Genomic DNA, 22,354 nt, shown 5'->3' with positions numbered 1-22,354 from the left:
TATGACCTTTGTGTTGTTTATGGTCAGTTTCGACCCGGTTATAATATAAGATTATATAACAATAATGCCAAAACTGAAATCATACACACACTAAAATCCGACTGTTAGCTCTCACAGAACATTACACAGAACAGAACATTACACTAACTGCCAGCCCTCTCCCTCCTCCATTCAGGGCTTATCTCTCAGGCTTCATATCTGTAGCTAAACAGACAAAACAAACAGGCATTCCAGACATAGAAGGAACTATTCAGTTAGTCTTGTTACTTGCAAAGCATACATCTCCTGTATGCAAAAATGCATAGAAGGTTTACAAAAAGTGAAATTATGGATTATATCTTGGATAAAAATGATACAGTGGATGCAGACCAGCATAGTGATACGGATGAACAGGTTTCTGAGACGGAAGATGAAGTAGAGTATCAACCTGAATTCACAGACACAGTCTGATGAGGAGGCCACCACTGCTGAAGCTGCTTCCATTCCTGCTGAAACATAAAAATCTAAAAGTGTGGTAATATCTTTTGGGAGTTCAGTACCTCCTGACGTACACGGCAGATGAGCTGCTGAAAATGTCATCAAAATACACCCTGGGATCGCATGGTTTGCTGTGACTAGAGTAAGTGACATCAAGACATGACAAGAAACCTTGAAGGAAAAAAAGTCCATGGGAACATGTGGAATGACATTAACCACCTGGGCGTTACACTGATGTCTAGATTTCTGTACCAAAAGCGTTACACTGTTTTTCATGAAATTTTTTTTTACATTTTAGACCTGTAAGTTACAGAAATATGTCCGAACAAGGGTCTAGTAGATATCATGAATATAAACTGTAAAAACCATTTAAAAGCAGATTACATTGTAATCTGCTTTTAAATTTCCCTCCCTGACACACCCCCATACATCACCAATCACATCACCCGGAAGATGACTCATCCTCCGAGTGATGTGAGGGGGGATTTCCCTGCCCAGCTCACACAGACACAGACAGAGATGCTGGAGGCTGGAAGCTGCTGTCATTTCCGGAGAGATGCACAGACAATGCAGGATTTCTGCATTGTGCTATACCAGCAGCAATAGCAAATCTTTTATTGCTGCAAGAGGAGCTTGCGGACACTGGGTAAGTATTTCCTTTCAGTTGTAATCCGATTGTCATACAATGTATGACAATCGTATTGCAATGTAACATTTGTTTACATTTAACCACCTGGTGAGAAAAACTCGGGGTTAACCATAATTGCAAAAGTTTTTACCCCGAACATGCTCGGGCTTAACGGCCAGGTGGTTAATGAGGAATGCCTGGATGCTTATATTGGTGTTCTTCTTCTTGCTGGAGTGTACAGATCCTGTAATGAGGCCACTTATAGTCTCTGGGACGGCTCATCAGGCAGAACAATTTTACAGTCAACAATGTCGCTTCCGACCTTTCGAATGAGTCCTCAGATTTGACAACAGAGATACTAGAGCTGACAAGCTTTCTCCCATCAGGGATGCCTGGGAGAGATGGGTGCAGTGCCTTCCACTGATGTTTCACCCTGGGCCTCAGGTGACAGTAGATGAACGTTTTGTCCCTTTCATTGAAAAATGCCCCTTTCGGCAGAACATGCCCAGTAAGCCAAGCAAATACGGAATAAAAATCTGGGCTGTGATCCAAAAACAAGCTATGTGTGGAATCCACAGATTTACACAGGCAAACCCGCAAGTGGTATCCCAGAGAAAAAACAAGGAAAACACGTAGTCCCCACAATATCACATATCAGATTTGGCAATTTTTTTTTTTTTTTTACCAGCTATGACCTTGGACAAGAACTTCTTAGGAGGAAACTTACTATAGTAGGCACAATGAAAAAAAATAAACCTGAGCTGCCAACCAGAATTTCTATTAGTTAGAAATTGGATGAAAATTAATAGTTTTGAAGGTATTTTATGGCTGATTTAAGACACGGGTCAAAACCGACCAGTTAACATCATGAATAGTAACAGTAAGCTAATTATATAGGAAGGTTAAAACAAAGTAATCCTATTTATAAAGTAGGGAAGTGCAAAAAAGTGCTTGTTTTTTGATGATTTATTCTAGTCCCATTATGTTCAGGAACAGCATTCTTTTAGTAAAAGAAATATTGCGGTTCAGATTTCCACCCCAGGTGTTTAAATCTTGCTACAAATTGCCCTGTGGCACATGACAATCACACTGCTTTCTCACATAAAAAATAACAGTTGAGTCTTTTTGACCTCTTCCTCTAAACACATATATAAATCATATGGCGTCTGTCCCCCTCTGGAAACTATAAATATATTTGGTAGCCCCCCCATACAACTGTTCCCTGCCAACCCCAGGTAAAAAGTTACATAGTAAATCAGGTTGAAAACGTACATAAGTCTATCAAGTTCAACCACCAGGGAAATAAACATATCCCAGCTTTTAGATCATACATAGTTGGTGCAGAGGTAGGCAAAACCCTCGTATAATTTGCTCCATGGAAAAAAATTCATGATTTCATGAAGCAATTGGATGTTCCCTGGATCAACAGTCTGTTATCTTAACTTTGAAGCCTTAATACCCAGTTAATTTCCGTGCTTCTAGAAAAGCATCCAGGTTTTTCCTAAAGCGATTTATATAAAGAATTTCCACATTTTCACAGACCTTACAGTGTAGAATCCCTTCCTTATCCGGAGCCTAAACTTCTTTTCCTCCAGACACAAAGATTGCCCTCTTGTCCTTTGTAATGATCTTGAATGATAAAGAGAGTTCTGAATATGGACCATTTATATTTTTGAGGGTGATCATACCCCCCCTAAATGTCTTTGCTAAAGGGAGAATAAATTCAGTTCAGCTAATCGCTCCTCATAGCTGAGTTCCTCCTTTCTTTTTATGAGTTTAGTTGCCCTTCTCTACACTCTCTCCAATTCCAAAATATCTTTTTTTGTGAACTGGTGCTCAAAATTGGACTGTATGTTGCAGGTGAGGTCTGACCAATGTTTTGTACAGGGGCAGAATTATTTCCCTGTCTCTGCAGTCTATTCCTCTTTTAATACAAGAAAGTACTTTGCTAGCTTTTGATATTGCAGCTTGGCATTGCATGCCATTATTAAATCTATGATCCACCAGAACCCCAGATCCTTTTCTATCATTGACTCCCCCAAATGTATTCCCCTAGGCAGTATGAAGTATGCATGTTGTTAGCCCCCAAGTGCATAACTTTACATTTCTCAATATTAAATGTCATTTGCCACTTGGCTGCCTAATCAAACAGTACATCCAGGTCTGCTTGTAGATTATGGACATCCTGTATCCCATTACCCTGTTTCCCCGAAATTAGGACAGTGTCTTATATTACTTTTTTCTCATAAAAAATTGCACTAGGGCTTATTTTCAGGGCATGACTTATATTTTCATGAACAACAATCAACATTTATTCTTGAAAAAAATAGCATTTATTAAAATGTAGTCATGTCATCACATTCTGAAACATAATCATATCTCTGCAAATCCTGAAATCCATCATGAATTTCTTGTGATATTTAGGAATAAAATCAACATTTATTCAAGTACAGTCATGTCATCTTCTTCTGGAACATAGTCATAACTCTCCAAACCCTGAAATCCATCTTGAATTTTTGGTGACTCTATTTCCTTTACATGTCAGTGATCAGAGAGCTGTATATGCCAATTATATTATATAAATTATACATTTACATTGTTACCATTGTTTGTGCTGTAATAGGATAATGCCACAGTTTAAAGGAGACTGCTCAGCTTGAAGGTATAGTTGTTGTTGTTGGTGTCATGATCCTGGTCTCACTTACAGCAGAACTAAGGACCTTTAGATAGACTGGGGTAGGGTTAGAACCTGGGGACTATTTAAATAGACTTTTTTATGAACTGTAGCTTATTTTCGGGTAGGGCTTATATTTCAAGCATCCTCAAAAATACAGAAGAATCCTGCTCGGGCTTATTTTCGGGGAAACGGTACATAGTTTGGTGTGTTCTGCAAACACAGAAATGGTACTTTTTACTTTTAATCCCAAACTCTATATCATTTTTAAAGATGTTGAACAGTAAAGGTCCCAACACTTTACCCTGTACACCACTAAAAACGTTACACCATTCAGAGTATGAATCATTAATTACAGCTCTCTGGATTCTGTCTTTATGCCAGTTCTCTATTGATTGACATTTCTAAACCTATTGGCCCTAACTTGCATATTAATCGTCTGTGTGTCAAATGCTTACAAGGTCCAAGTACACTATATCAACTGCTACTCCACTGTCTACCTGTTTAATTATCTACTCATAAGAGAGTAAATTTGTTTGACAACTTTGGTCTTTCTTGTATCCATGCTGACTATCATTTATTATACCATTTTCCAGTAGAAACTCCTCTATGTGGTTCTTTATCAAACTCTCCAGGTCCTTTCCAACTATGGACATTCAACTTACTGACCCGTAGTTACTTGGTAATGACTTTGCTCCCTTTTTGAAGATAGAAACTACATTGGCCTTACGCCAATCCATTGGTACCATGCCAGTGATAAAAGAGTCTGTAAAAAATGTTAAATAATTGGCTTAGTTCTTTGGGGACGTGTGGATAAAATCCATCAGGTCCTGTTGCTTTGTCCAACTGTTTCTCAATCATATCAATTTTGAGCCATTTTGGCTCATTTAAAGCGATTAGCAATTTGGACTTTGGCTCTGGTATTTTCCTTTGTGTCTGCAGAGCTAAAAAAAAGTGTTTAATAAATCCTTATTTTCGTTATCCCCAGTTACCTACTCATTGACATCCTTTAAAGGGTCTACATGCTCAAATCTGATCTTTTTGCTATTACCTCCTGGGTGGTTCATTTCTGTCCAGTTTTGTATGTCTAAAAGCGGTACATTGTTTTTCATGAAAATTCATTTTACAGTATAATATACTAGTGTAATAAGTCTAGCAATCTAGTTAGGACTTCTATAAACTGTACCATAAAATTATCTTGTAATAACAGAAATCTGGTAATCTATTGCTTGCCCATAATTTATTTTTTTTAAAATTATAATTAGCTTACTTTAGCTTCTAATGTAAAAATCACAATTAAATGTGTTCTTTGTGTTAAGCAATGTTATCAATCATTATTCCCTTTGTTGTGCTAATTTTGTAAATGTTCCATCAGGGAAACAAAATATTTAAATGTTTATTGTTGAATTTCTCATAACTGTTAAATATACCATAAAACATATATTTTTAAAACTACTACTAAAGTAGTACTCAATTTGCTTCTCAATGCATATTATATTTGCATAAACTAGAATAAGAAAAATTATGTTCTAGTATGAGATTGTGATAGTATGCTATAGTAGTCGAATTAAAAATATATTCTGTTTCTATGTTTCAAGATATATGATGTGATAAAATCTTGTTTCAGGTCACCAATGTGGATGATGAGGGGACAGAACTGGGTTCTGGAATCATGGAACTAACACAGACTGAGCTGGTGCTACATACCCGCAAACGGGATGCTGTAAGATGGCCATACCTGTGTCTTCGCCGCTATGGATATGACTCTAACCTCTTCTCCTTTGAAAGTGGGCGGCGATGTCAGACTGGTCAAGGTATGGGGTTCCGTTTGTTTTAAAATTTGCCCCTCAAGTCTTTCTCATCTAAACATAATTTTTTAAACAAATCGGGCATTCGATCCTCCTGATAATAAAATTGTTAACACTGTTTGCCAAGAAAGAAACTGCATTGTAGTTTTCACCACCACTAAATAATGTTTCTTTATATGCATTTGACGAAGATTTTCTTTGATTATCTCTATTTCCCTCAGTGAAGCCTAACCCCATTCAGCAATTTTCGACTTCGGTGGATACTTGGTGGAGCTCAATTTCTTAATATATAGTGTAGCTTGATACAGCCAGATAGATAACACTGGTCAACAAAAATTTTCTTCCCAAATAGATTAAAGTCATTCTATGTTATGTTTAAAGCACAGATTCCAAATATGGTATTGGTTTTGCTAGATTGGCTCTAGTTTTTGAAATTATAACCCCAATAATAACCTCCTTAGAACACTAATGAAACATGAAAATTAAGCAAAGTTAAACTAGATATGCCTATGTATACAAAATTATTTTTTTGAAATATTTATGTCAATATATTCCATATTCAGTATATTTACAGAACTAATCACAAAAAAAGTTATTGAAAAACTCTGTATGATTTCCTTTTGTGGTGATGACCAGGAAAATCACGTTGAAGGCTCCAGCAGTAGTCTGCCATCATGTGTCTATCCCATCTGCCCTGATACCTTTTTTCCATCACCTTTATATCTTGATGGAACCTCTCCCCTTGTTCCTCACTGAAATCACCAAGGTTTTCTGGAATTTTTTGCAAATGGCTATGGAGATAGTGTACCTTTATAGTAGAATCATTTATCAGTTTCAGAATCTGGGGTCCATCGAAGATTCCTGCTTTTAATTTTTCAGTACTCAATCAAGGAAGAATCTACAAATGTATTTGAAGCAATCACCATTCTTGTTCAGAGGTCTTACAAATTGCTTCATTAATCCCAACTTTATGTGTAGTGGAGGGAGAATTATTTTTTTTCTTTGTCAACCATTGGCTCGTTATTGATGTTTGCTGCACCTTTTTTCATGTTTTCCCTTGGAGGCCATGTCACTTTTTTCCAGTGATCCTGCTTTGCTCTACTATCCCACAAGCAGATGAAACATGGGTACTTTGTGTATCCACTTGGCTGTCCAAGTAGGATGTTCACCATTTAAATCAACACATATGGACCAATTGGTGTTCTTGATAGCAAAGCTTTTGTAAGAACATTTTTTTATTTTCCTTTTCTTCTCTAGGTTTTTTTGAGTGACCAATTGGAATTGATGCATAGCAGTTGCCATTATGCAGTAAAACGGATTTCAAACTTCGAGTGGAACTGTCTATAAAGCCACCAGTATTCTGCTCGGTATTCTGTTACTCCCATATGGGCTAGTAGTCCAGGGATGTTAGAACAGTACACAAAGTTTCCATCTTCACTAAAATATGGTAGGCGTGTCACCTCTCTTGTCCTATAAACCCTTATTTTAACTTCTGGTCTCAAACAGTTCTTTTCTTTTAGCCTGGATGCTAAAAGTTCAGATGCTTGTTTTGACAGACTTAGGACACATTAAATGATTGAGCTCTTCTTGGGGGCACTGCTGGTTTGATAAAACACTTCCTTCATTTTCACGTCCACTGTTTACTCCTGGAATACACTCCAAACCCTGTATATCCTCCATGTCAGGTACACGAATATCAGTGCACTGAACACTGTTATGGGAATATCAGGACCATGCGGCACAGGTCGTCTTGCTGAATCCAAATCAGGGTACTCCCACTTGTTTTTCTTGTAACGAATGAAACCTTTTACATTCACAGCACCAAAAACAATAAATAATAAATAAATAAAACAATAAATATGATGATTTTTGGGCTCTTGCCATACATTAGGGACACAAAATTTCAAACTTTTCAGTGTTTAATTTTTCCTCTGACGTAGACATTCTACACAAGTTTTGCATACCATATGGGGAGCCCAATACTTATCTTGGTCCCCCAGTTTAATACCAAAATATGCAAGATATGAATTTGTTTGAATTTTTGTTTTTGCTGAGAATTTTCACAACAAATGTAGCAAAATACATTAGGGTAATTTAAACAACCTTTTGAAGAAAATGTATGAATAAAAAGAAGGCAAATGAAAGTTTCATGAAAATAATGCTGTATTTAATATATAACGTGCTAAACATCGGTGTAAATAAAGATTGATAAATATGCTGTGTTAACATTTGATGTTGGTAAAATGGTCTATTCCGCTTCCTGTATCAAAAGAACTTGAGCCAATTCAATGAAACTGATGTAATTTCTGGATTTAGCAGACCTGAAATGCACTAAATATATTGAAAATCCTTCGCAAGTGAAAGAGCTGTGCAATCATTTTCAGAACTAGAACAGCAGTTTATGTACTTGTTTCAGGCATAATAGCCAACCATGTCCATCTAAGCTTTCTAGTATTTTATCCCATACTGAGAAACAGGTATTGTTTTAATCCAGCTTGCATGTTAATGGTAAAAGAAATGTAATTTAGGCAAGTGGGAGGGGGCTTTTTTTTAAACTCCTATAGAGAGCAATGTGCTTAAATCCAAAATAAACAGGGGAACCAAGATGAGGCAATTCATTAATATAGTTGTTAATAGTGCCAGCATGCAAGCAAGTGACAAAGCTGCAGTGATTTTACTGCAGTAAAGAGTTTGTCACTGCATCAAGGAGCCTATCCAGTGGTTTTACTGGCAGAATCACAAAATGTTTACAAAGTTTCAGGGGTATTTAATAAAAGGCGAAGACATGTTTTGCTGGCATGGGCAGCCCATATCACATATTTGATTTTTTTTTTTTGGCTTTTTGTTTTCTTTAACAATAATCTTTATTGGTTTTAACAGTTGTATCAATAACAGAGTAAATCAAGTGCAACAAAACTTAAAAGGGGTAGTCACAAATACAATGTATGTGGGATCAACAAGCTTCAAGAGAATCAAGTCTGTCAGGGGAGTCACTCCTGTGTGTCCATTGGCAAGTTTTGTAACCTTCCGTGATGTTGAGTGTCTATCCATATCAAGCCCTGAGTAGGAAAAACGTTATTATTCATGCAGGTACAGTGTTGATTGTACTGAAGTTAAATCAAATTAAGTTAAACTTAAATCTAAAGTAGGACATTTCATGGCTTTAGTCCCTTATGTAATGGATGTGGCAAGGGACCAGGGAGACAGACATAAGAAGGGGGAGAAAAGTACATTGAGAAAGGGGACACAGAACAAGGAGAGGGAAGGAAAGGGATTCGAGAGATAGTTGGGCCTGAAGCATGTCATGGCAATGCAGCCGTTCACAATCTATCTAGCCAGTGCCTCGTGGGAAAGACCAGGGTGGCGGTATGCAATCTTTGGTTCCGAGATGGCCATAAGTTTATCATGAGTGTCAGAAAGGATATTATTTACTTTTTCATAGACCATTATATTGTCAAGTCTGAACTCCTCCTCTCCATATAAAACCTGGGGGTTCTGCCAGGCTTTTGTGATCACCTGTTTAGCTGCTATAAACACAAAGTTGATTAGCTTCTGTTGGGGGCAGCAAAAGGTCATGTCCGGAAGATGCAGTATTGCCTGCCATGGGTCAGGCTGTAGCATTTTATGGGTCAACACTTCTATCAGCTGGTATACCAATCTCCAGAAAACAGAGTTTAGGGCAGATCCACCAGGTGTGGAGCATGTCCATCCTTACGTTGCACCCACGGAAGCACAGACCGGATTGTAATACATGTATATGGGCTAGGCGAGAAGAGGTAAGTTACTAGCGGAGCAGCACTTTCATACCAACTCAGTGGCTGTTACATTGATAGAGCATGAGGAGATAGACATCAATATGTCCTTCCAATCCTCATCTGGGATAGAGCGATCCAGGTTTGACTCCCACCTGTGGGGACTGTAGAGAGGGGAGGAATATGAGCTGGCAGCATAGCATGGAAATGAGTCCTGGCAAATGGGGTGCCGGTAAACAGATTAAAAAGAGGTGAGTATTATGGGGCAGCTCACTCTTTTAATTGAGGGGGCTATCCAGTGACCGCGCTGCATGTAGCAGGAGTGCTCCACAAGCGAAATGCCAACTGGTCTGAACAACCTGGTGGGAATTGAGGATTATAGAGGAGTGGCCTCAAGGGGATCAAGGGGGACATTAATTGTCCAGAGGCTTTATACACATCCCAAACCCTTAGTGAATGTCTTGGAGCGAAAGTGGAGGAGGGAGCCACAATAGTGCTGATACAGGAAGAGGGACGAAAGTTGCCATGTCCAGCGAGACCCACAGGGGCCTCTCATGAATGGCATGAAGAGCTCTCAGCTTGCTAATTTGTGCCGCTGTATAGTATTTCCTAAGGTTGGGGACTCCCAACCCACCCGACTGCCTGTGGGTGTACATGGTGCCCCTGGTCAGATAAGGATGGCTAGGTGTTCTAGTGCCAGGGCAAGGTGGCAGGTGACAGAAAGCAGGCTTGTTGGATGCCCCAACGTATGGGGAATGGCGTGAAGATGTACCCTGCATATTTCACCGAGGCTGAGGGATCCCTCTAAAGGGTGGTGAGCCAAGATGTGAATTCTGCAGGGAATCCCCATCTTTGCAGTAGAAAGTAAATATATTGTCAAGACACACTGTCAAAAGCCTTCTGCATGTCCAAGTAGAGCAGAAAGACGAGTGCCTCGATCATGCATCGAATTAATGAGGTGTGTCACTTTCAGGATGAAACCTACACAGGATGTGTCAGACAAGATGAAACTTACCTGGTCTTAGTAGATAAGGGTGGCAAGGAAGGAGTTGAAGCGGGTATCTAGTGTCTTGGCCATAAGTTGTCTAGATGGTGTAGGAAAAAAGGCCTGAAGTTTTTAATGTTATGTTCATCTTTTCTTGGCTTCAGTTTCTTAGAGACAAATGCAAACAGTGAGGGAGGTGAGAAGGAATACCCTGCTTTGAGTGAGTTGAACAGGTTGGTTAGGTGTGGCGCCAGAGTATCAGGGAACTTTTTGTAATAGACGGCAGAGAACCCATCTGGGCCGGGGGGGATTTAGAGAGTGTCAGTGTTGCAATTCCCCTGTAGGGTTTCCACGACAGAGATATCTACACACAACTTCTCCATACTTGCCTGTGGGATTTCAGGGAGGGAAATCTCAGGGAAGAACTTTTCTGCCAATTGTGTTGAGAAGGCGGGTGGGTGTGCATACAAAAAGGATAGGAAGGAGGCAAACTGGTACACAATTTTTTTTAGAGTGAGAGAGGTTAGTGTGCAATCCTTGTCGCATATGCGGTAGGGTCTGAATGCATGAGGGCTTGGACGCAGGCATTTAGACAATATGGGCCCACATTTGTTTGACTGGGAGTAGTATTTTTGTTTCCAGCACTCTGCCTTATCAGTAGGTCTAGCTCTACTATTACCGCCGCCAGCTCCAACTTTAGGAAAGTTGTCAGTTGGGATTTCTAGTGTTCGTCTAGCTTGCAGAATTTCTGCTCACAATTGAGAGAAAATGTATGTAAGCACAATCAAATCACTACTGCAAAAAAGTAGGTAAAACTAACACTATCATATAATAATGAACAAACCCTGAGTAATTAGTAAAAACAATAGAAAGGCAAGGTATACTTACAATGTCGGTCCAGGTGCCGGGGTTTGGGGGATCAAAGTGGTCCCATCTAGGGTCAGACTTCGGTACAGACTGGTCCGTAGTGTACAGGTTGTACAGTGTGTAGGCCACAGAAGTGGAAGAATGGAAGAGGGACTTCCTTGGAGTCCTTAATGGGCAGGTAAGTATCCAGGATCAACCATTGTCGTCGGCTTGGAAGGTCGCTTGAGATGGCGTAGGGGTAGCAGATGGCTTCCTGTGAGTGACAGTGGTCCAGAGTGGTTTGAGCTCCAGAGGTGCTGAAGCAGCCTGTAAAGGCAATAGCGGAGTGATTCCACTAGATAGAGTTAGGGAGATTTGGAGAAAAACTTTGCAGGCTTCCACAGGTGAAGAAAAGGAAGAAGGCTTATTGTTGTGGACCAAATGCAGGCCAATCCCCATCTGTATTGGATGTGATTTTCCTGAAGAGCTTGCTGTTTCCGCAGCATAGCCGGGCATAAATCTGCAAATATCTGGTACTGGGACCCTTGAAAAGAAAGCTCAGTCTTTTCTGTGGCTGCCTGCAGGATAGTTTCCTTGGTACGATAGTAGGTAGGCTTTAAAATGATGTTTTGTGGACAGACATTGGGGCGTTTGGGGCCCATAGCACAGTGGATTCTGTGCAACTCCAATTTATCAATAGGGAGAGCAGGCACTAATTCCTGCAGCAGGCCAGTGACAGTGAAGGGAAGTTCCTCTATGGACTTCCAAGAGTCAACCAATACGTAGATTGCCCCTGCACACTAATCTCTGCATCCTTTGGACGTGGGAGCACAGTGTCTGTCATTGTGCAGGGGGGAGATCTCCCATCCATGGAAAGTGGTTGCTAGCAAATCCATACATTGCTCCAGCTCTTCCAATCTGGAGCCCAAATCCTTGATTTCACCAGTCAGCTGTGTAGCCAACCTGTCAGTAACTCAAGCAAGCTCACTCTGCAGCATGGTGTGGATTTTATCCAGCCTTTGTCCTTCCTTTTCCTTGACAAGGAAGGTGGATTGGGAAGCCTTTTCATAGTCAGGCAAGCTGTCATTTGGGGATCTGTCAAGAAGGTGTGGTTTTTCCGTGGAACAGGGAAAGTAATCGGCTGAAGGGGAAGGCGCCATGTTGGAGGCAAACCTGTTAGAGGAGGGCGAGAGGAAGGTGGAGGTAAGATCTGCATGATCAGGCAGAAATTGCAGATGTTTAGCTGCACCAAAATGCTCAGGTAGTTTGGAGTGTGTCCGCCATCTTGGCTGAGCATTCACCCCCCTCCAATACAAAGAAATCTTTATAATATATATATATATATATATATATATATTTATATATTATACATGCCACTGTACAGGTACTACATGTTTACCTATTTTTTTTTGTTAACTGTTTTTTTTTTTTAAATTTTTTAATACATTTAATAAATATTGGACATATTATGCCCAAGAATTATAAGCCTACAATGTAAAATAAATTTCCATGCAAAAAAATGTACCGCTTTTTGCGTGGAAATACGGACAGAATTGGAACGCTAGGGGGTCCACAGTGGCTGAATGCAGTACCACTTTGTACTGCTTTCAGCCACTTTTTCCGGACAGAATCATACCGCCAGGCAGGTTAAAGGTTAGGTATGGTAAGTAGTATACCTACCTAACCACGAAATTCTCACTATGGTGTTTGTTTACTGTATTTATGGCTGTAATGGCCGTATTATGCAATTGTATTGGTATTTATTTTGAATATTGAAACTTGCCAGTAGCTGCATCATTTCCCACCCTCGGCTTATACTTGAGTCAATCAATTTTTCCTGTTTTCCAAGGTAAAAATAGGTACCTTGGCTTATATTCGTATCGACCTATACTCGAGTATATACGGTATGTTTATTTTTTCGTTTAATGTTTAATTATATATATGTTTTTTATTTTAGAAATAAACTGCTCAAAGTACACTTTATGGTACACTTTACACTTTTTGCTCATTGTTAGGCGTACCTGCTAAAATAAACCCCTCTAGTGCTGCCACATATACTTGCAGCTGGTACATTCTTCTTCACTTTGTGGTTTGGCGTCTTCTACCTCTGCACATGTGCAGCCTAATGTATTTACAAAGACAGGTCAGCAGAAGGACCTATGACATAAGAGATCTACACAGTTTGCCTGTTAATGTTTTTTAAAAAACAGACTTCATATCTTGGTGATCATGTTGGTACCTCTGCTTACTTTTTTTTGGTTTGTCTTCTTTTTCTTTTCAAAGGAATTTTTGCATTTAAGTGCACCCGAGCAGAAGAAATATTCAACCTCCTGCAAGAATTAATGCAGCGAAACAGCATCAGTGTTGTAGAAGAACCAGTTATGATAACCAGGACTGGACATCCAGTGGAAATGGACATGCCTCGTACCCCACAGACCACTGGAGGTAAGCATGGAAAAAAAAAACCTCTGAAAGGTCAATATCATTCATCTCCACTTTCCTGCTCTTATCTGCTGCCCAAATCTCAGCTGATGCCATCTTGGGAGAGAAGTTCTGTACTTTTTGGTATGGGGAATACATTACATGCGTCCTGCCATGGCACAATGCAGTGCTTAGTACCCAAGTGACAAATAACTACATTTAAATGCTTTTACATGGTATGGGCCTTGCAGTTTTGAAGATACTGCCCAAACCCATCATGACAGGTTTTATATATTTTTTTTTAAGACTGCAGCAGGGATCATCATGGTGAACAGAACCTGGAAAGGTGAAGGTGGCAGAGCTTGCCATATAATTTTGTAAAGGTGTTTGGGATTTATTTTGGGAAATGTTAAAACCTGTGTCAGAATTTACTGTATCCATGTTTGTTAGATCCTCCATTGTGACTAAATTGGTTGCATTTCAATTTTGTATAGGGTTCTGCTTTTTTTCTGTGTTTTAGACCAGATTTGTAAACATGTATTTTTGAAATCATTTTATAAATAAGTATTTCTAAAATCATTAGCAACCATTTAAAACTTGTACAAATAGAATATCATACAGTTTGTCATACTGTGCATCAGTTTTTCTTTTACTGTGGTGCAAACAGACTAACACAAACTTTCAAATCAATGCCAGATAAAATGGTGTTTTCCTCTTTGTATAAACAAACATTGTGCTAGATATAGTAAAGATGGTAGTAAGCCTGAATTTATCCTGCCTGCTTTTTATCCATTCCTTGAGAAAAGGTTTTGGTAAACTTTTTTTTTTTTTTTGGTATTTTTTAAAAACTTTTCTACTTCACTTACAAGATAACAAAAATGTTGGAAAATACTATCTGCCAAACTTATTATTAGTAGAAAATCATTTATGTTCACATTAAATAGAAATTATTATTCTGCATTTTTTTTTTTACAGACAATTTGTACAGCAAAACTCCCACACATGTACTTTGTTTGAGGGAATGTGTTAGGCACTTTGTCTTGTTTGTCCAGGTAATAAAAATATCCAAATGTTAAGCATAGCCCTCTTTGGAAAACACAAGTATGTCTTACAAAGTAAGAATATTTTTAATATTAATAGCTATATAGACTTTGGAGAACTATTGGAGAATGCTATTCAAAATACATAATAGTGGTCTTTACAAGTGTCACAACTAATTCAGTATATCCATTTCCATCTGTTTTTATAACTGAACATTCACATTGCCAATTGCTTTTTTCCTTTTCTCCCCAACAGTTGCCCTGAGAAGATGAGCTCCTCAACATTCCATTGCTCATATTGTAAATTCAAACTAAACACTTACAGCAAGAGAAAAGGTTTCAATTCCTCATAAAATAAAAATGGCTGCCACATCCTATATATTATAGGACCCACAAAGAAGCAAAGGAACACTGTTCCATTGGGGACATTTAAGGCAGAAAAACAATTATTATAGTAAAAACAGATTTATTGAATCATATTTTAAAAAAACAAACAAACACAAAGACATATAAAATCAGAGCATGATATACCAGTTACAACCTCCCAATATATCCCTATGTTGTACATACTAAACCCACATCAATTTCAATCAGAGAACATATGAATGTTACAGCAATATGAAATGTAGTAAATACAGGGTAGTACATTCAATATGGAGTATAAGTAAAGAATATTTTGACGCGTTTCACAGATATAAATCCACTTAATCAGGAAATGATTATATGTAAGAGGGTAAGTACTAAAAATAAAACACAACAATATTATTCATAAATTCATTGTGAACAGATGACATGTATAAAAATTCCAAACATCAGGTAGACCTACCACCATATCATTCCACCGTCATGGGGATCTGGACAGAAGTAGTTCAAAGGGGGTACCACAATCATGCAAACACAGGATCCAATTGTATATAAGGGTAACATTCATAAAAGCGTCCTATGAGTACTGTCACATGGACTTTTAGGAACCAAAACATCCCAGGTCAACCAAATATAAAAAATAATAAATAATGAAAAATGGGAGTTCAACACAACGAAAGAGAATATATGCATGTGAAAGCAAGTACTCACCAGACGAAGGTACTAGCATATGCATGAAAATAATAGGAGTTGATTGGCAAGATTTAATACAGGGAGAATTTCTCCTTTTTGTATGTGTTGACGATATAGGCAGCCGCCAATATATACTTACTTCCGTCCAGGGCTTCCGATAACTGCAACTCGGCATCCCATGTGCATAGGCACGTATTGATAACGAAACCGTAAATGACTGGTAGAGGGACGTGGGTCGATGATAACAGGCGGAGCGCAAATGCGTTCCAACTGCCGGCTTTCTGACGAACGGAATGCAGCCACGTCCCTGCTCACCACTTTGCACTAGTCCACACTGATTGTAGTATTGAGAGGTGATTCACATTGATCCATATGAATGGAGTAGAGAGGTGACCAAGAATTAGGGATTTTTGATGTGGGGACCAAACAAGCAGGAGAAGTATTGTAGAAGGGAATAAGGGGGATCAAATAGTATTTTGATTTGTATTGGAACAGAGTGATGAACGGAGCTTGGGAGATAAGCGAGAAGGAGTGTATGAGATAAACATTTATGGGAGGAAGGAATATAAGATGGGGAAAGGGTGAAATGGGATACGTTTTTAACAGGTGAATTTTGGACATGAAAGAATGAGAAAGCCAACAGGGCACACGACCATATGCTAATGGAAAAAGGGACAGAGCGTGTTATTATCCCAATTGCCATATGGACAGAACTCTCTCCATCCAATTTATTGAGATATAAAGACACCAATAGCGTCATGATTCTCCCCCGAAGAATATATATATAAAAGAGGGTGTTGAAAACGAAATGTATCGTTTAGACCCGGAAACCGATTTGCCTTCAGACAATAGATCCATCTAGTCTCATACTGCAATAAGACCTTGTCAATGTCGCCACCGCTGCAATCTAGATAAATTGTTTCCAATGCAATGAATCTTAATGGATTTGTGTCATAATTATGTTTAATTCTGATTTGACGACTTGGAGTAGTGATTTTGCCATTAACAATTAAGTAAATATGTTCGTATATACGTTTACGTACCCTATTTTTTGCCATATAAGACGCACTTTTTCTTCCCCAAAACTGTGGGGGAAAAGTTAGTGCGTCCTATACGACAAATGTGTTAAAAAAAATAATTAAAATATTATACTCACCCGATACCCGATCCTGCGTGTGTCTCTGGCTGCAGCGTGTCTCTCTTCTCTCTGCCAGCATCGTGTTTTCTCCTGTCTGTAAAGCAAAGCGAAAGAAGCCGGCACAGCGCCACCTGCTGTTCCCTGTCCTAACTGCCGTACAATAGAAAAAAAGCACAGAGTGATCAGAAGGGGAATTTGAATGACAGAGTGATCAGAAGGGGAGTTTGAATGACAGAGTGATCAGAAAGGGAATTTGAAAGGTACAGAGTGATCAGAAAGGGAATTTGAATGGCACATGAGTGATCAGAAGGGGAATACCGGTATGAATGGCACTCGAGTGATCAGAAGGGGAATAATCTTTCAGAATCTTTTTTTCTAGATTTTCTTGCTTTAAAATTGGGTGCGTCTTATATTCCGGAGCGTCTTATACGGCGAAAAATACGGTAATTGGCGCTTGGTCTTTTCCACATAATATCCCCCACATGTCCAAAAAGCCAAGTATATAACCCCAGTGGTGGCACAATTCAGGTTAAATGGATTACCCTGTATTTTGGCAAAGCTTTTAGCCTTTAGCAAGCCAATATCTCCAGTGCAAATCATGAAAATGTCATCTATGTATCTCCTCCATAACTCTACATAGTTGAAGTACATAGACAAGGTATCACAAACAGCTCTCTCTCCCAACCTTCATAGTAAAGGTTAGCGTAGTTAGGGACACAAGGAGTGCCCATGGCTACGCGCTGGACCTGCAGGTATAACTGATCATCAAACAAGAATGTGTTTTTAGTAAAAACATATTTTAGTCCAAAACAAATTCTGCTTATGGCCAAAGTAATAAAATTTTTTTTTAAATCTCTCAATGGTTTGTATGCCCAAATCATTGGGGATACTGGAGTATAGCGCCTCAATATCAATAGTGACTAAGATTGAGTCAGGAGGGATATTTAGACCTTCAATTAATTTTAAAGTCAGGAGTGATCTACCAATCTGCTTGCATTACTAGTCAAATTCCCAATGCCCGATACAATGAGGCATCCAGGAGAATCTCTAATGTCTTTGTGCACCTTTGGGAGAGCATAGAATGTTGATATTTTGAGGTAAGGGACCAACTAAAATTCATATGTCTGGGAATATTTTTCAGCCTTTTTGATAGGCTGAAAGACTAAGATGATTGTATTGCTTTTTAAATTTATCAATTGATTCATGAGGAATTGTTTAGTACCTCTCTCTATTCTTCAAAATTTTCAAGCACATACTTTTGTATTGATCAATATATCTAATATATCTATATTACCACCCTTGTCAGCTGGTTTCATTACGATAGATGTATTGGATTGTAAGGTTTTCAGTGCCGTCGTTTGATAGGTTGTTTGGATACCTAGTTTTGATCTTTAGTTGTTCAATCTCACTAGTAACTTGTTTAACAAAAGCTGAGATTTGTGGCTTTAATGCTGAGTCTGGGAATTTTTTTGATTGTTTCTTAACTTCAGGAATTGTTTCCAAGGAAAGGGGTTGAATTAAGTGATGTTCAGGTGTCTCCACAGATAAATCAGCAAGTGATTCAGTTTCATTCAAAATTAAAGTTTCTGTGCAAAAAGGTGTATTTCTTTAAAAAAGCTGAATTCTGTTGGGGACAGAAGTTGAGTCCCAGTCAAAGTACTCAGATCTCTGTTTCATTTAATTTATAACTAGACAAATTGACAATATCAAGTTCAGATTTTGGTGATTGGCTCTTGGAAAATAATGACCCATTAGTCCCATTTTTGTGGAATTCTCTCTTGGGGGGCTGCCTAAAAAACCAGGTGAGGATGTTAAGCTTTTGGCAAAATGTGAAGTTTTAGCTATAGCTGCAGTAGCCCCAATTTGTGACCCTAGGTGTGGTTGTAAAGATTGGGTAGAGTTTTTAATGTGATCTTCCTGTCATTGAGGGTGCAGGAAGGTTGACATTTAATGAATGATTCCTTTCTATTAAATGGGTACCTCCAGATCTCTTGTTACTTTGATGTGTCTTAAGTGGATTCAAATGTGTCACTTTTTGTTTTTTTGTACTGACTGACTGTTGTAGCATTAACCACCTGAGCGTTACACTGATGTCTAGATTTCTGTACCAAAAGCGTTACAGGTTTTCATGAAATTTTTTTTTTAAATTGTAGACCTGTAACTTACAGAAATATGTCCGAATAGGGGTCTAGTAGATATAATGAATTTCACGCACACGCGCCGACGTCATCACGCACGCACAAGAAGCCGGTCGGCTTTTTTTTTCTCCGCCGGCCGGCTTCTTGTGTTAGAAGCACCCGACGCTGGACGGAGAACGACGTGGGACGATCAGCGGGACCAGGTAAGAAGCCGGCGGGCATCTTGTGTTCCGCCGGCCGGCATCTTACCGGTCCCGCTGGTATAGGAGACGGCACCCGACGCTGGAGAGGGAGATCGACGCTGGAACACGGACCCGACGCTGGAACTCGGACCCGACGCTTGATGAGCACAGCGGGACCAGGTAAGTGAGATTTTAATATAGACGAAAAAGTACGGGGTTATCGATAGTTGCAAATATTTTTTGCACGGAAAAGTACAGGGTTAGCGGTTGGGAGGTTAATTGTTTGTGTATATCAGGTACAATTAAATGTACAATTAAATATATATCATGTATTTGTTATATTGCACTTTATTTCCGGGACCCGCGGGGAGAATCATGACGCCATTGGTGTCCTTGTATCTCCCTCTCTCCGTCCAAAGAGTTGCTTGGGGAGAGTTCTGTCCATATGGCGTTTGGGATAACAACAACCTCTGTCCCTATTCCAATTAGCATAAGATCGTGTGCCCTGTTGGCTTCCTCATGTCCAAAATTCACCTCTTAAAAACGTATCCCATTTCACCCTTTCCCCATAACTTATATTCCTTCCTCCCATAAATGTATTATCTCATACACTCCTTCTCTCTTATCTCCCTTTTTTCTCCTCAGATTCCCCAACTCAGTTCATCACTCTGTTCCAAAACAAATCAATAAACTATTTGATTCCCCTTATTGCCTTGCCTTCTACAATACTTCAACTGCTTGTTTGTTCCCCACCTCCAATATCCTCAATTCCTGGTCACCTCTACTCAATTCATTGATATGGACTAATAGGATCCGCCTCTCGATACTACGATCAGTGTGGACTATTGCAATGTGGTGGGCGGGAACTGCGTAACTGTGTTCCGTCTGTCAGGAAGCCGGCAGTTGGAACGCATTTGCCAGTTTTTCCAGTTTTGTCATCAATATGTACGTGGGACGCCTAGTTGCGGTTCCCGGAAACCATGGACGAAGGTAAGTATATAATGGAGGCTGACTAAATCGTCAACACATACACGGGATAAATTCTCCCTATATTAAATCTTCCCAATCAACTCCTATATTTTTCATGCAAATCCTGGTACCTTCATCTGGTGAGTACTTGCTTTTTTCATGCATATATTCTCTTTCTGTGTATTAAACTCCCCTATATGGGTGATTACATACTTGGTTTGCAGTGACCAATTGTCACTTTTAGTTATTTTTTATATATGGTTGACCTGGAATGTTCTGGTTCCTAACAGTGCACGTAACAGTACTCATAGGATGCTTTTATGAAGGTTACCTTTATATACAATTGGATCCTGTGTTTGCATGATTGTGGTACCCCCCTTGAACTACTTCCATCCAGATCCCAATGATGGTGGCATGATATGGAGGTAGGTCTACCTAATTTTTTGAATATTTATACATGTTAACTGTTCACAATGAATTTATGATAAATATTGTTGTATTTTATTTTTAGTACTTACCCTCTTACATATACGTTTCCTGATTAAGTGGATTTATATGTGTGAAACGCATTGAAATAATCTTTACTCCATATTGATTGTACTACCCTGTATTTACTACATTTCATATTGATGTAACATTCATATGTTCTCTACCCCTTTAGTAAATGAACCCTATGATATCTAAACAGACATCTGAAGGTAAATTTCTTTTTACACAAGATTACATTGACTTTTTAGTTAATGCTTTAGAGCTGTAAGACAAAGCCTAGTGGCCTCTATGCTCTCTCGGCTCTTAAGAGAGCAAAAGTTTATAAGTATAAGCCTGCATGAATTTTTATGTTTTCTGCATTTTCCTCTTTGTTGATTTTTGATTGCTACAAGGATTTAAATGGATCCTTCAAGTAGACCACAAGCAAACCAGTTAACAACAAAACCTGCCTTGTCCTATCAAAAATTAAAATTTTATAGGATCAAAATTACATTTTTGTCCAATCCATTTTTAAATGGTTTAAAAATGTTCATTAGTTTGTTAGATTTAAAATGAAGTATTTATATAGTATTTAATGTTTCATATTTACCTGGTTACGCAATACTTGCTTTATTAATTTTTGACAGATTTTTTTTTTTTACTAGTTTAATGTTTTTATTTAACTTGCTTATTGCTTTTTTCCTTTTGATATATTTATACATATAGCTTTAGGATACACAGGTTTTCCCAATGGATTCCATAATTTTCCTCGAGATGGACCATCTTACCCATCTGTACGCCACCCATCAATGGGAAATCTGAGACACCCTTCTGTTGGAGAGGAATCAACTCATGGATTAATTACACCAGATGACCAGGTACCATTAGTTTGTGAAAACAATAATCTATCCTTATATGTTTTAAAGGGTTTAAACCTGTATTCAGAAGTGAACATGCTGAACTGGAAAATGTCATCTGCACACAATAAACAGAGCTAAGTTGAGAAAAAGGATGGCAGGTTTTGCCAAATTATGCAAGTCTGTATAGTGTTAACTCACTTCCTCATGCTCTGGTGCTACCTATATCATTATAAATTGACCTATCTTCAGCTATCTTGATTAGCCCAGGATCACATAACTCCCTTCCTTCCTTCTTGGGGTGGCAATGTTAAATTTTAAGGCCTAAACTCGAACTAAAATAAAAATAAAAAAAACAAAAAAAAAACACCTTTGATCCCGCAGATCCCTTGATGGCGCTGGACCTCCCCTTGATGAGGTGCCTTGTCGTCCTGGAATTCTTCTTTGCCCTCCGCCAAAGTTGATGTGTGAGATCGGCATCTCTTTCCCTTAGTGGAATATAAATGCCCCTTATGTGCATTGGGCTTGTGCAGAAGAAGCAGCCAAGAGCCTTTCAGAATGCGTGGCAAAGTTATCCCGGGAGGCTCTGCGCTCCCATTCAGTCTGCGGTGATCAAGACCTAAAGAGACAGTGCTGCACCCTTTTTTTTTTTAAAAAAAAAAAGGTGTTGCACTCAAAAATACAATTTTTACTTTATATATAAGGATTGTTTACCCTTTTATGTAAAGTAAAAAAAAAGTTGAGTTTAGGTTGTCTCCTTATTTTTATCTATTTTATCTATAGTTACATTTGTTGTGATGTTTTGTTCCCATATCAAGATTTTATTGTGTTCTAGGCTACACATTGCTTGAACTATGTGGTATTTTGTGTATGTATGTGTATGTGTATGTGTGTGTGTGTATATTAATATATATA

The 22,354-nt window shown here is 38.7% G+C and overlaps 1 protein-coding gene across 4 annotated transcripts in view; it reads left to right on the top strand.

The window, feature by feature from the left end:
• Positions 1 to 22,354, top strand: part of FRS3 (fibroblast growth factor receptor substrate 3) — a 47,474-nt gene that overhangs the window by 16,341 nt on the left and 8,779 nt on the right. For all 4 annotated transcript variants that reach the window (XM_072423972.1, XM_072423963.1, XM_072423956.1 and 1 more), the window contains 3 exons: positions 5,407 to 5,593; positions 13,454 to 13,615; positions 21,309 to 21,460. In XM_072423972.1, the coding sequence (XP_072280073.1) occupies positions 5,407 to 5,593; positions 13,454 to 13,615; positions 21,309 to 21,460 (501 nt within the window). The remainder of the gene's footprint in view (positions 1 to 5,406; positions 5,594 to 13,453; positions 13,616 to 21,308; positions 21,461 to 22,354) is intronic.

The sequence above is a fragment of the Pyxicephalus adspersus genome, chromosome 1, assembly GCF_032062135.1.
Source record: "Pyxicephalus adspersus chromosome 1, UCB_Pads_2.0, whole genome shotgun sequence".
NCBI lineage: Eukaryota > Metazoa > Chordata > Amphibia > Anura > Pyxicephalidae > Pyxicephalus > Pyxicephalus adspersus.
This window is presented reverse-complemented; position numbering and strand designations above follow the sequence as displayed.